Consider the following 11947-nt stretch of genomic DNA (forward strand, 5'->3'; position numbering starts at 1 on the left):
CTTTCAATTTGATGAAGAGGTCTAGATTTTAATCACAATTAATTATTTTCCAGAGCACATCAATTTGGGGGGGAAATGTTCAAGAAAACATTAAAAATTGCTGCTCATTTCAATCTATGCTGTTTATTTTAACCTATGCTATTTCCCCCCCAATGCCAACACCCCTTCTCTATGCAAGTCAATGGTGATATGTCACAAAAAGAAAAGGCTATATCCCAAAAAATCATTGATGGGGGCAGAAGCCCACCCCAAATCTACCAATGACCCTAGGTGTAATAAAATCCTTTCAGGGTGATATTTTACCCACTCCAGTCTTTCCTGGGGGTGTTTCTCCTCCACAGCTACCATGTTATGATTCCTACCACAACCACCCCAAAATAGTAAAAATCATGGCTTTGAAGGGGAATTACTGCAGCTGAAATTTGGCAATTTCACCCCCACCAAAGTGGGGAGCATGCCTGCAAATTGCAACCACACCTGGCAGAAAATAACAGGATTTTTTTCTTTTAACAAACTTTTAAAATTCCCGGATGCATCTGCCTCTAAATTGGAAGGCTTAATCCACTCTTCAAAGTGTTTTAGAGAGTATCTTAGAGGGTATAATAGTCAATTCAGCCTACAAGTAGGAATGAACATATGAGCAGCAGATAACATTAAATAAAGGAAGATTTGAGACGAAATTGGGTGGAATAATAGATTATGCAGCCGACAAAAGACTACCTAGAATGCCATGGAGAGATGGACTGGGAAGTCCAAGGACAAGAGAATGATGAATATTGTATGATGTATTTATAAGTTGTAAAAATGCATTAAAAAATACAAAAAATCCACTCTGGAGGGGCTGCTGTGCCTGAAAACCCCATCCACTTCTGTGAAGGGGGAGGTGGTTATGGACATTTTTTGATTCCCCATAATAGTTAACAGAAAGAAAAGAGAGCTTGATTTTTTATCATATCCAATTTAGTTCTGAGTAACAGAATTGGCGACTTCTCAAAGCTACAGATACAAGTTGAATTTTGTGGCAGTTGCACACCTGTAGTAAAAACTACTAAAGGCCCATTACTCTACTATAGTGTGGCAGAAAAGCATCACAGGCCTGTAGGCAGATGCTGCCTTTACCAGATCAGCAGCTTCATCAATGCTATTCCAGTACTGGAGGAAAGTCCTAACACTACCCATGAACATCACATGAAAACCTCGGGAACAGGGAGCAAGGGGCAAGGAGAAGGTGGGGACATGGGACATACACAATCCCATACAGTTTCAGAAGCAGCCCCATTCATCCAGCATTAGTGAGAATCTCCAGTGGAGTACTGGAATAAGACTTTCTCTTTTTAGAATCAGACTTCTTGAGATGTAGTTACCCTTCATGCAAGATGGCACTGTAGTTGTCCCTTCATCACAACAGCTATAGATAAGAACAGGATTTGGGCTGTCAATTACAACCTTCAAAGTGCAGTGGCGAACATGATAATTTGTCAAAAACAAAAACCTCCTCACTGTCCCAAGAAACTTAAATGCTGATTTGTAATAGCCTTAGCATTAAAGAAAATGCTTCATGGAATTACTGTTATTTCTATTCTTACAAATCTCAAATAACCATGTAATAGGTTTTATTACAATAACATGGTATATAAATTTTGTTTAATAAAACCAAGACACAAGAACTGTGTTAACTCACTGCATTAAGAATTTGTTTTATATATTTACTTCACTAATTGTTCACTTTATTTTATTCATAACATTTGTATCCCTATCTTTCAACATATAGCTCTTTTCAGAGTATTTATGGTAAACCCCATTATCTTCATAATTTCCCTGAATGCAAGGTTTGGCTGAGTGAGATGTGTAGCTTCCCAAGATCATCCAGCAAGCTTTAAGCTTGAGTAAGGGTATCTGAAGCCAGATACCTCCAGTACAGGGACATTACACTACACTGTCTCTCTTGTAAACTGTACTTAACGGGAAGAACAAATTTTATATCAGGCACATGAAGGCCTGCCTACCAAAAGACACAGTATCATTTCCTTCAAACGCCACCATGCTAGATTGCACTGGAGGGCAGTTTCTACAAAAAGCCCAGGTTTATGAAGCCGTCCTGACTAGACAACAAAAGCAGCCAGGTCTAAAGCCCCCTAACACAGGGATAAGGAACCTGTGGCAGTGTTGTGAATGAACTGAAACAATGGTGAGGTAAATTCTTCACCTCAATGAATGTGCTTTGTTTTGGTGCAAGATTTATTTCAATTACTAGCAGTATTTTGAATACAAATCAGTTAAAGTTTAACTCACCACCATCCCTTTCTCTAACTCTGTGAGTATGCATGCTTTTAGCTTTACTGTGTCCAGTGTTGTCACCATACTTGTTTTCAGGGCTATCAGATCGCCGCAACATTTTATTTGGTGGTGAAGGGTCTGTGGTGTCTCGCATCTTGTCATGCCGGTGATCACCACCACTGGGGTGACTCTTTGATGAGTATTTAAGAGCCTGAAAGAAATAACAAGTACAGATTTCTCAAGCTGTGTTTTGAAATATCTTTTTTAAAAACAGTTTGCCATGCAGCATGGAGAAGCTGCTGTCCAAAATAAATCAAGCCTAGAAATCCTCTTAAGTCATGGAACTAGTTTCACAATTGTCTAGATCCTAACTAGTGCTATGTCATTTTACAAACTTAATATCAAGTAATTCTGGGTTTTTCAACCCTAATTCCAATTTATTACAAACATTCTATTTCCAATACAGTATTGGGATTTATTCAGAGTAGTACAATTAACACGATGCCTATGTTCAACCAAGTCAAGCTTCTTTTTGATGTGCTACATCATAACTATGTATATTTCATTGTGTTTAATGGGAGACTATTCTCAAATAAGTCTTAAGTACCACCTTGGCTGAAACACCTTGGACTATGCACACAGTCCAACAGAATTATTTCATCTGCAGGATGCAGGATGTTTTTATATATTTACTAAATGGAGAATACCTTTTACCATATACAGGTGACACTGAAAAATATTTAAGGCATTTGATACCAGTTTCAATAACACATCCTCTCCATTTCCCCCCTTAAAAATATATCCCACACAATCTAACCAAATAGTCAATGTTAACCAGTGGTACCACTCATCTATGAACTGAGATTAATTGTTACGGGGAGATTTCTGGCAAAAGAATCAAAGGGCTTGATAGATTTTGTAGTAGTACGAGTGGAATGTGCAGCTTTGTAGCATCCACACCACCTTGTATTATACTAAGCACAACAGGGCCTTGTCCAGAACCTCTCTCCATCTGCCCCTTTTCACAAGGCTGTGTGATGAATGTTTACATTAGATGTGCTGTCACTGACTGCAGCCTCCAGTTGTCAAAGCTGCCTCTTTCATCTGATCACTCAGGTATGTAAGTGTAGTGGTCAAATAATCCCCTGTAAATGACCGTATTTACACCTCCAGCCCTCCCTATCCTTTTAACACTGGGGAGATGACAAAGGGAAAGCCTCAAATGTCCCGTCCCCCCCAACTTCACTCCGGCCATTTCCCAAATTTCTTCAGGGGTACCTTCAACATGGTCCCAATTTAAAGTTTTCTCAGTTGACAGAAAGGGTTTGAGGAACTAGAATTCCCTTCGGGCTTTACTACAAGCCCAAGGCCTAGAACCTATCCCGGCTCCTATCTCGTCTCCTACGGCAAGGGAAGACGGTCAGCGGCACTCGGGAAGCCTTTTCGGACTCGGGTTCCGGCCGCTTACCGCCATCCCATGGGTTTCGCTCGGGGGGGGGGGAGGGAAAAAAGAAAAAACAATGCCGCCCTCCGCCTCCTGCGGCCCGCATCGGGCCTAGGCCTCTCGCTTCCTTGCCCCGCCGCCAAGCGCCTCTCGCCGCCTCAGCTCGCGCTCAAGCCCTCGCGGTCGCGGGGGTAAGAGAGCAAGCAAGAGCCAGAGTCGCCGCCGCCCCCTTGCCCCTTCCCGGCCCGCCGCGCGCGGAGCAGAGCGAAGGGAAGCGGTTGGCTCCCCTCCCCCGCGGCCTGCAGCGGCGGCCGAGGCCTGCGCTCGAGTAGTTTCGCTCGCCCTCCCACACTCCAGTTACTGCCGCCGCCGCCGCAGGGGCCTATCGGTGTGTGGGGCTGCGGCGGGCGAAGAAGTCGGTACCTGGTAGGGCTGCGAGTCCCCCTTGCGGTCGTGACAGCTGGAAAGAGAGGAGAAAAAGACGTTACGTTAGCGAGCGACCGTTACTGGCCGTTGGTATTGAGGGTGGGGGGGGGGGGTAGGAAAAAGAGAGAGAGAAGAGAGAGAGTAAGACGGGAGGAGGGCGGAACGAGAAAGGGGGTTATTTACCCATCATTGAGTCTTTGCTTATTCCTCGCATACATTACCATCAATGCCCGGCCTGTGTGTGAGAGACTGAGGGGACCAGGAGGGCGCGGCCGGGCCACGGGCGCCGCCGAGGGGGGAGGGGGAGGCAGCGCTCCGACCGGGGACAGGGAAGAGGAGGAGGGGGAGGGAGGGAGGAGGAGGCGGAGGAGGGGCGGCTCAGGCAGCTCGGCTGTGAGGGGAAGCAGCGCTCACGGGCCCATCTCCTCCTCTCCGCACCAGCGAGAAGGAGAGGCGCCCCCACAGGACGGACACACGCGCACAGCCGGGCGCGGGAGGCACAAGGCGGCCGCGTCCCCTCCGCTGCTGCCACTGGCCGCCTTCGCTCGCTCGCTCGCTCGCCCTCCGCCGCCGCCGCCGCCAACACCTCCTCCCCCCTCCCTTCAGCTACAGCTCCAGCTCCCAACACTACCGCCGTCCGACTACATCCGGGAAACTCGGACGCCGCCGCCTTCGCTTAACGTCGGCTGATATCGGCTCTTTCCGCCAAAGCTCCTCCCATTCCATCCAGTCCTTTTTTTCTTTTTTGAACCCACCCTCTTTCTTAAGACTATGCCCCGCCTCCTCCCTTCCGGATGCTAAGGCGAGTTCCTTCGGGAAACATCGGTCATTTCCGTCAGGCTCCCACAAGCCCCCCCTTGGGTCGTTTGGTTTTTTTTAGCCTCCCTTCGCTCTCTGTTCGGTCGCTGCAGTTTCGGAAAACATCGGTAGTCTCTGTGCAGCCTGCAGCCCTCGCATTCGGGCGGCACCGGCTGTCTCCGTCACGGATTGCTATCTCCACTTCGACTATTTCCGCAAGGGGAAGGAGAAACGCCGCCACAATCGGTTATTCCCGTAGCTCCCCCCCATCTTAATCCTCCGAGAATGAGCTCCGGAAATACGCTCGGAAAGTGGTGGATAAATTCAAGCTAGGTGGCTTGGAGTTTTTCTTTGGTTCCTGTTTCGGCTGAACGACGTTCTCTGCTGGGATAACAGAAACGCGTTTTGTTCCATCCCCGACGAAGCCGAAGTTACCGGAGTTATTTAGTGGGCGTTACCGGAGGTGAGGATGGAGAACTAGAAAAATGTAGCTATGAATGGGACTTTCGTAGAATTATAGAGTTGGAAGAAGCCCGGGGGTCATCTAGTCCAAGCCCCTGTAATTTAAAACAAAACGTCACCAGAACCATTTCTGCACTGTGTGTAGTTTGTACAACAGTTTGAATCTCCAAGGAAAGCCTTCTGGGGTGGGGACACGAAAACGTCCTATTTGCATGCCTATCCAGGAGTAAAACGTGTTCAGGTATGCGTGTTCCCAGGTAACTAGGTAGACACGCTTCGCCCAGAGCCCTCTGTGGGCACTTAAGGCGCGATCCCATCCCGCTTGCCCGAGAGTGAGCGCCTATGGACCTAAATGGGATTTACTCCAAGCTCCACCGAGCTGAAGCGGGGCACAGATTTCCGAGCGAGCCTTTGCAGAAGCTACAGTCCCGGGCGGGCTTATTGAGCAAGAGGCGCCTTTGCTTCCAAACAACTAACGCTTGACTTGGGCGGGGCTGACGCCGCATCAACCCGCCGGGGCGTTTGCTTGCGGGAGGGGAAGAAGTAAGGGCCGCCGCGGCCTCAACGCTCGCAGTGCGCAGCCGCGGAGGTGTTCGCTTCCCTGTGTCCGCGCCGAGGTGCCCAGTGGCTGCTGCGGGCCCCGCCCCCTCTCGGCGCCTCATTCCCAGCGAGGAAGGAGGGTGACAACCGAGCTATTCTGGGAGGCACGTGGGCGGCCGCTGGTCTATTCTGGGTCCGGGGGAAAACAGCTGCCCGCAGCGCGGAGGCGAAGCAAGGAGGGCGGGTTGCCGGGGAGGCATCTCCGCCAACTGGTGGCTGGGCGCCGCAGCTGCTTGCTTTTCTTTTGCAGCTTTAGCGGAAGGTTTTGAGGGGAGAGAGAATACAGTGGTACCTCGGGTTAAGTACTTAATTCGTTCCGGAGGTCTGTACTTAACCTGAAACTGTACTTAACCTGAAGCACCACTTTAGCTAATAGGGCCTCCCGCTGCAGCCGCGCTGCGAGAGCACGATTTCTGTTCTCATCCTGAAGCAATGTTCTTAACCTGAAGCACAATTTCTGGGTTAGCGGAGTCTGTAACCTGAAGCGTATGTAACCCGAGGTACCACTGTGCAGCCAGCGCGAAGCTCCCTTTCCCCTTTATGGGTGTGCAGGAAAGAGTAGGGATCTTCTCCCTCAAGGGCACTTGAAAAGCTGCGCTTTCAAAAGCCAAACTTACTCCTGCGCAGGCGCCTGTACTGGAGGATAGTCTAGCAACAAAATCAAAAGTAGTAGAGTCCCTGTTTGCAGGCTGAGATTGGATGAGTTTGGGGACTACTCTCTTGTGGGTTGCACAGGAAGGGGGCTCTCCCTCGAAGGTGAGACGCCTGAGCCCTCCAGACAGAAAAGTTCTAGTAGCTGGCCTATTTCTCACTCCCCTCCTTTCAACCCCAGGGTCAGAATCCTAAGGCAGCCGTTCCGGAAATTGTGGGAGAAAAGTGCCCTGGAGACTTGCTGTATTACCCTAAGTGTATTTATTTAGGAGTTAAGCACAGCTGAGCTTCTACTAGTACAGGTAGCCTTAATGGTGCATTACCTTCTATTACCAGCAAATGTACAAGTTAAGCAGGCGCTATAGAGGTAAGGAAGCAAATGCTTAGGCAGGCTTGGATTCTTCTCAGCACCCTCAAACCCTGCAAATCTCCCCAGAAACCTTACTTAAACTGCAGTAAATCAATCCTGAATAGTCTGGTGCACATGTTGCCAGTGTATTTACTGTTCTAAGCCATCCTATAGCTAGAGAGCACCTGAATGGCCCTATCCTAGGACAAATAATAATAATAATTTATTATTTATACCCCACCCATCTGGCTGAGTTTCCCCAGCCACTCTGGGCAGCTCCCAATTGAGTGTTAAAAACAACACAGCATTAAATATTAAAAACTTCCCTAAACAGGGCTGCCTTAAGATGTCTTTTAAAGATAGGATAGCTGCTTATTTCCTTGACATCTGATGGGAGGGTGTTCCACAGGGTGGGCGCCACTACCGAGAAAACCCTCTGTCTGGTTCCCCGTAGCCTCACTTCTTGCAATGAGGGAACCGCCAGAAGGTTCTCGGCGCTGGATCTCAGTGTCCGGGCTGAACGATGGGGATGGAGACACTCCTTCAGGTATACAGGACCGAGGCTGTTTAGGGCTTTAAAGGTCAGCACCAACACTTTGAATTGAAGGGAGGCGGAGACTTATTATTATTAGCATGAGAACCTTGTGAGAGAAGCAGGTAGGGCAAGGGGAGATTAATCCTTCAATTCTTTCCCCTATTCTGTTCTTCCTCAGTGCTCCTCTCCAATGCCTATCAAGGCACATGCATTCATATAATTTCACTCCTGCATCATTCATACATGGAGTTGTGCATCTACACATTCTCTTGCACACAGCACTTAAGTGCACACATTTTAGAGCCGTCTCAAAATATCAGCAGCTTCATAACGTCTTGGAAAATACCCGTGGCCACTTGCATGTCAGAGTGGAAGAAGTTAAAAGTAATGGCAAAATAGGATCCTTGGAAACTTACTCAAATGGTTTCCTTATTCACATTTTCTACAATTGCTATTGACATTTCCATTATGTATGTGCTGGTTTTACAGTGTTGCTCAAAAGCACTTAGCAATTTTTCTTTCTTTCCTCCATTTAAATTACAAAATACAGGCAGACGGTGGTGAGATCAGCTGGTGGAAGCAGGAATCATTTCCTTCTCCTCTGAAGGGTGGAGCCAGCAGGATGACTCACCAGGGGGCTGTTCTGCAAGGCTATAATAACGAACTTGTGAAACATATAGAAGACTTGTACATGCAAAGAGAAGAAGTGAGCAAGCAGATCAGGGAAGCGGAAGAGGAAAAGAGTAGGATCCAGGATAAAATCGAGACACTGACAAAACAACTGGATTGCGTGTGTGAAAACTTAGCACAGAAAAATGCTGCACAGAAGAAACTTGACGAAGTTCTTGCCGAAGCAGCGTTGACTTACGAGAAGATCTTGGAAAGCTCTAGGATGCTGCTGAACGTTTTGAAAGCCGAAACAGGGAATTTAGACAAAACGATAATGCTAAATAGAAATGTGACTGGGGATATTCAAACACTTGGGCTCCAACAAACGCAGCACTAGGCTTTGTGAAAAGTTATATACAAGAAATGTCACACTTTGATCTTGTATTGGTGGGTTTATTAATGTTTTTATTATGTATCAATTGTTACTTTTTATAGAGGATATCATGGAAGCAATAAACAAGTTGAAAATAAAGTTCTTTAAAACTTAACTGCTTATCCTAAGATTGTTTTAGATGCTGCAAGGACTACATGTTGGAGCCAACTGACACATGATCCAAGGAGCCTAGCAGCTGCTGGATCAGTGAACAGAGTACTTGGGATTCAGCATACCACGGGCTGTGTTTAAAGCAACAGTGCAGCATCTACTATTTTTGGAACAGTAAGGAAAGAATTGGTTTGTAAAATGTTTGTGGTTCCAGTAATACGTCTGAGGGCCATGTGGGCAGGATTTAGGACATAACACTTGGGTAAATCCTGCAGGGCTTTTCCACTTTTTTGTTGCAAGCTTTTACTGTGTCCCTTCATAACTGTAGTACACCAGCAACAACTCCTTCCAAAGGAGCTCCTTGGAAGACAGGGACATGCCTCTCTCAGCCAGTGGGTTCTGGGGTCCCAGTCTCAAGTCATTTCAAGCTGTTGGATTACATTATCCCTGAGTGACCAAACTCACCTGTGATCTGTGCAAAGTACCCAGCCCTCACCAGCGTTAAGGTATAAGCCGATGGCAAGGCGTTACATCAGCAGCTCAGAAGACAACAATGCCCCTCCTTGGGGGGGGGGGGGGAAACACTGCAAAAAAAAAGTTGACTATTCTAGAGGCAGCAGTTGTCCTCTTAACAAAGGTGTATATTGTTTGTGTACAATACAATTCACATTATACAATGCAAAATGTTAAATATGCTTTTCAGGAGAAATACACTGCCCATGGCAATTGTCTTATTGTTGTGATTCTGAATTGGCCCTTTATCTTGAATTGTCCTTGGAGATCGAAAATTGTCCACCCCAGGAAAAGTGTGTGCAACAGTGAATAGGATTGTCCGAGCAATTGTGGTGGCAGTCATGGAATAGCCCCACAGTGAAATCTTGCTTAACAAATGTGAAGAGGATGTTACTGATGCAGGAGGACAGAGTTGACGTTCTTGCTTGTATAGAGAAAAGGAATGCTGTATATAAATCAATACATGGGAAAATGCGCATGGAGGCTGCTTTGCACATGATTTGTTTTCCAGGATGTGCATTTGAAATCTCAAAACTGAATACCTGTTGATCATGTTTTTGAAGCCTTCAATTCCACAAAGTGTTTTAAGAAAAATACTTAAACCAACCAATGAAAAAGTTCCTTGCCAAAAAAACACAACTGATTATGCATAGATGCCAGACACATTTTTATTTGACTTGGGCAGGAGTGATGAAGGTAAGGAGACTGAAATGTCCTCAGATCAGCATATGACAGAGTAAGGGACTTCTGGCTGACGGCTCTGAAAAAATGGAACCCGCTGACAGCATCCTTTCTCAAATCATTCTCGAGGTCCCAACAACTGCAGGAAAAGCTGCTCTCCCTCCCTATCTAGCTCTCTCTATATAAATATATACATAGCATTCCAGCATGCCAAATTGCTGCTGCCTGTTATGCCTCCAAAATATTGGTAGTTGTGGGCAGCAGCTGTATAAAGAACTGCTGTCTAAATTTCCATTTGCCCTATTAATTGAACCTTCATTTTCTGCCTTTGAGGGTGATATCTAATTCTAGTAAAATTGTGCTTGTAATTATTGATGTGCCTGACGACAGGCAGTCAGGTTGTGCACCCAGAGCAGTGACCAGTGGAGGAATGACCGCTGGGAGGAGCGCAGAGAAAATAAATGCCATGGTTCATCTGCAGCAGCAAAACCAGACACCTTCACCTGCCCCACCGACAATAAAGCATGTGTCTCCCATATCTGTGTCTATAGTTTCAGGCACTGTAAGTGCTTATAAGTGCTTTAAAAAAAAAGATGTTATATAGGTTGTTATATTGTGAATCACTTTGGGATGCCTTATGAGAAACAAATGAAAGAAATAAGTTTAAAATAATAACAATAAATAATATGTGCTCTGCTAGCCTGCTGTGGAGCATGAAGTCCTGTTGGCAATGTTGACATAAGAGTCAACTCTCTTCTCTCAACGTCTGGAAAAGGGAGAGCGCCACCTTGTCCTTCGCCTCAGGCAGCAAAATATATTGGTCCGGCACTTTTTGCAGAGAAGCGTCCCTTGAAGGATGGTGACTTAAGTATGCAGCCACTTGATTAACTCAAGGTATATTTTGATTTAATAAGGCACATTTAACCAGTCACTTCAAAACTTTTTGATTGATTGCACCCATCAAATCAAGCAGTTAGGTAACTGTTGGTTTTATTTTCCACTTCCAACTCTGCTCACAAGGAAGTGCCAATAGTGCATAATCCCGAAGCCTGTGATGTCAATTTGAAAACATTTGGTGGGGATGGGTTTTAGGATAAAATTAAGCCTCCTAAGCCCTTAGGTCTTCTATCTGTCAGTTTCACTCATATCATCTTCCAAAACTAATGTGATAATTCCAGTGATTATTTGCGAAAAAAGTACGGAGTTCCAGCTGCCTAAGCCAAATTTGTCTGCACCATAAATACGCTCTCGGAATCCGCTGCCTACATAAATAAGTCTGTGGAATAAAGTGTACTTACATCACTCATAAGCATCCTGCTGCTCTCTTAAGAAAGCCTTGCAAGACTCAGTTAATTTATCAAGCTAAATGAGGTCATGTTAAGAGTTGCGGCACATGATTACGGCAGCTGCTGAGTATCCCTCGCTGAATGGAGAGGGAAGCCTCTGGCCAACTGTTGTTTTCTCACCCCTAAGAAGACACTTGAGAGAGGGCTCTGCATGCTGCTCTCCCATCAAAGCCCTCTTCATTGCTAAGCTTAACAGCGTAAGCCTAGACTTGCTTCCTCGGAAGTTAGTCCCATGGTAGCTTGCCCCCAGTTAAGCGTGCAAAAAATTGCAGTCCAGTTCAGTCACTTCCATTAGAGCAAGGTTGGGGAACATGGGGGCTTCCAGATGCTGTTGAATTACAATTCCCACCAGACCCAGCCAGCAAGGGCAATGGTCAGGGATTATGGGAGCATCTCAAAGACCACTGTGAACTACAGTGAGTCTCTTTCTACAATAAATAGCTATATTTTTTTTTAATTTTCCTTTTAAAAGAAGTTTGGGGCATTGAGAGGGTGCCTTGTGTGTTGCAATAAGCTCTGTATCAACCATTTTCCTATATTCACTCATTAAAAACTACTGCAGCTGCAGGGTGGAGTAGGGTAGGTAAGGTAGATACTGGGCCATTTGCAATTCCAGAGTATTTTCCAGACTCGTTTTCAGAAAAGGTATGTGGATCCGTTTTACCAGTAAGCCACTTCCCTGGTCCCTATTATTTCTCCCTTATTCTTTGTG

General features: G+C 46.1%; 2 protein-coding genes across 4 annotated transcripts in view; one reads left to right on the forward strand and one right to left on the reverse strand.

Annotated features, from left to right (window-relative positions):
• The window catches only part of WAC (WW domain containing adaptor with coiled-coil), a 44575-nt gene extending 39803 nt beyond the window's left edge, over window positions 1-4772 (reverse strand). For 2 of the 3 annotated variants that reach the window (XM_028751402.2, XM_028751403.2), the window contains exons 1-2: window positions 4145-4181; window positions 2293-2488 (exon numbers count right to left, since the gene is read on the reverse strand). In XM_028751402.2, the coding sequence (XP_028607235.2) occupies window positions 2293-2431 (139 nt within the window). In that variant the 5' untranslated portion in view covers window positions 2432-2488; window positions 4145-4181. Of the gene's footprint in view, window positions 1-2292; window positions 2489-4144; window positions 4182-4330 lie in introns of those variants that run through there. The other variant, XM_028751401.2, reaches the window with a different exon arrangement.
• Window positions 4773-8164: 3392 nt separating this feature from the next.
• LOC114607840 (microtubule nucleation factor SSNA1) lies at window positions 8165-8548 on the forward strand. The gene has a single exon (XM_077916300.1). It carries the CDS (start codon window positions 8165-8167, stop codon window positions 8546-8548), a length of 384 nt encoding a protein of 127 aa, XP_077772426.1.
• Window positions 8549-11947: the final 3399 nt, after the last annotated feature.

The sequence above is a fragment of the Podarcis muralis genome, chromosome 12 (assembly GCF_964188315.1).
Source record: "Podarcis muralis chromosome 12, rPodMur119.hap1.1, whole genome shotgun sequence".
Lineage (NCBI taxonomy): Eukaryota > Metazoa > Chordata > Lepidosauria > Squamata > Lacertidae > Podarcis > Podarcis muralis.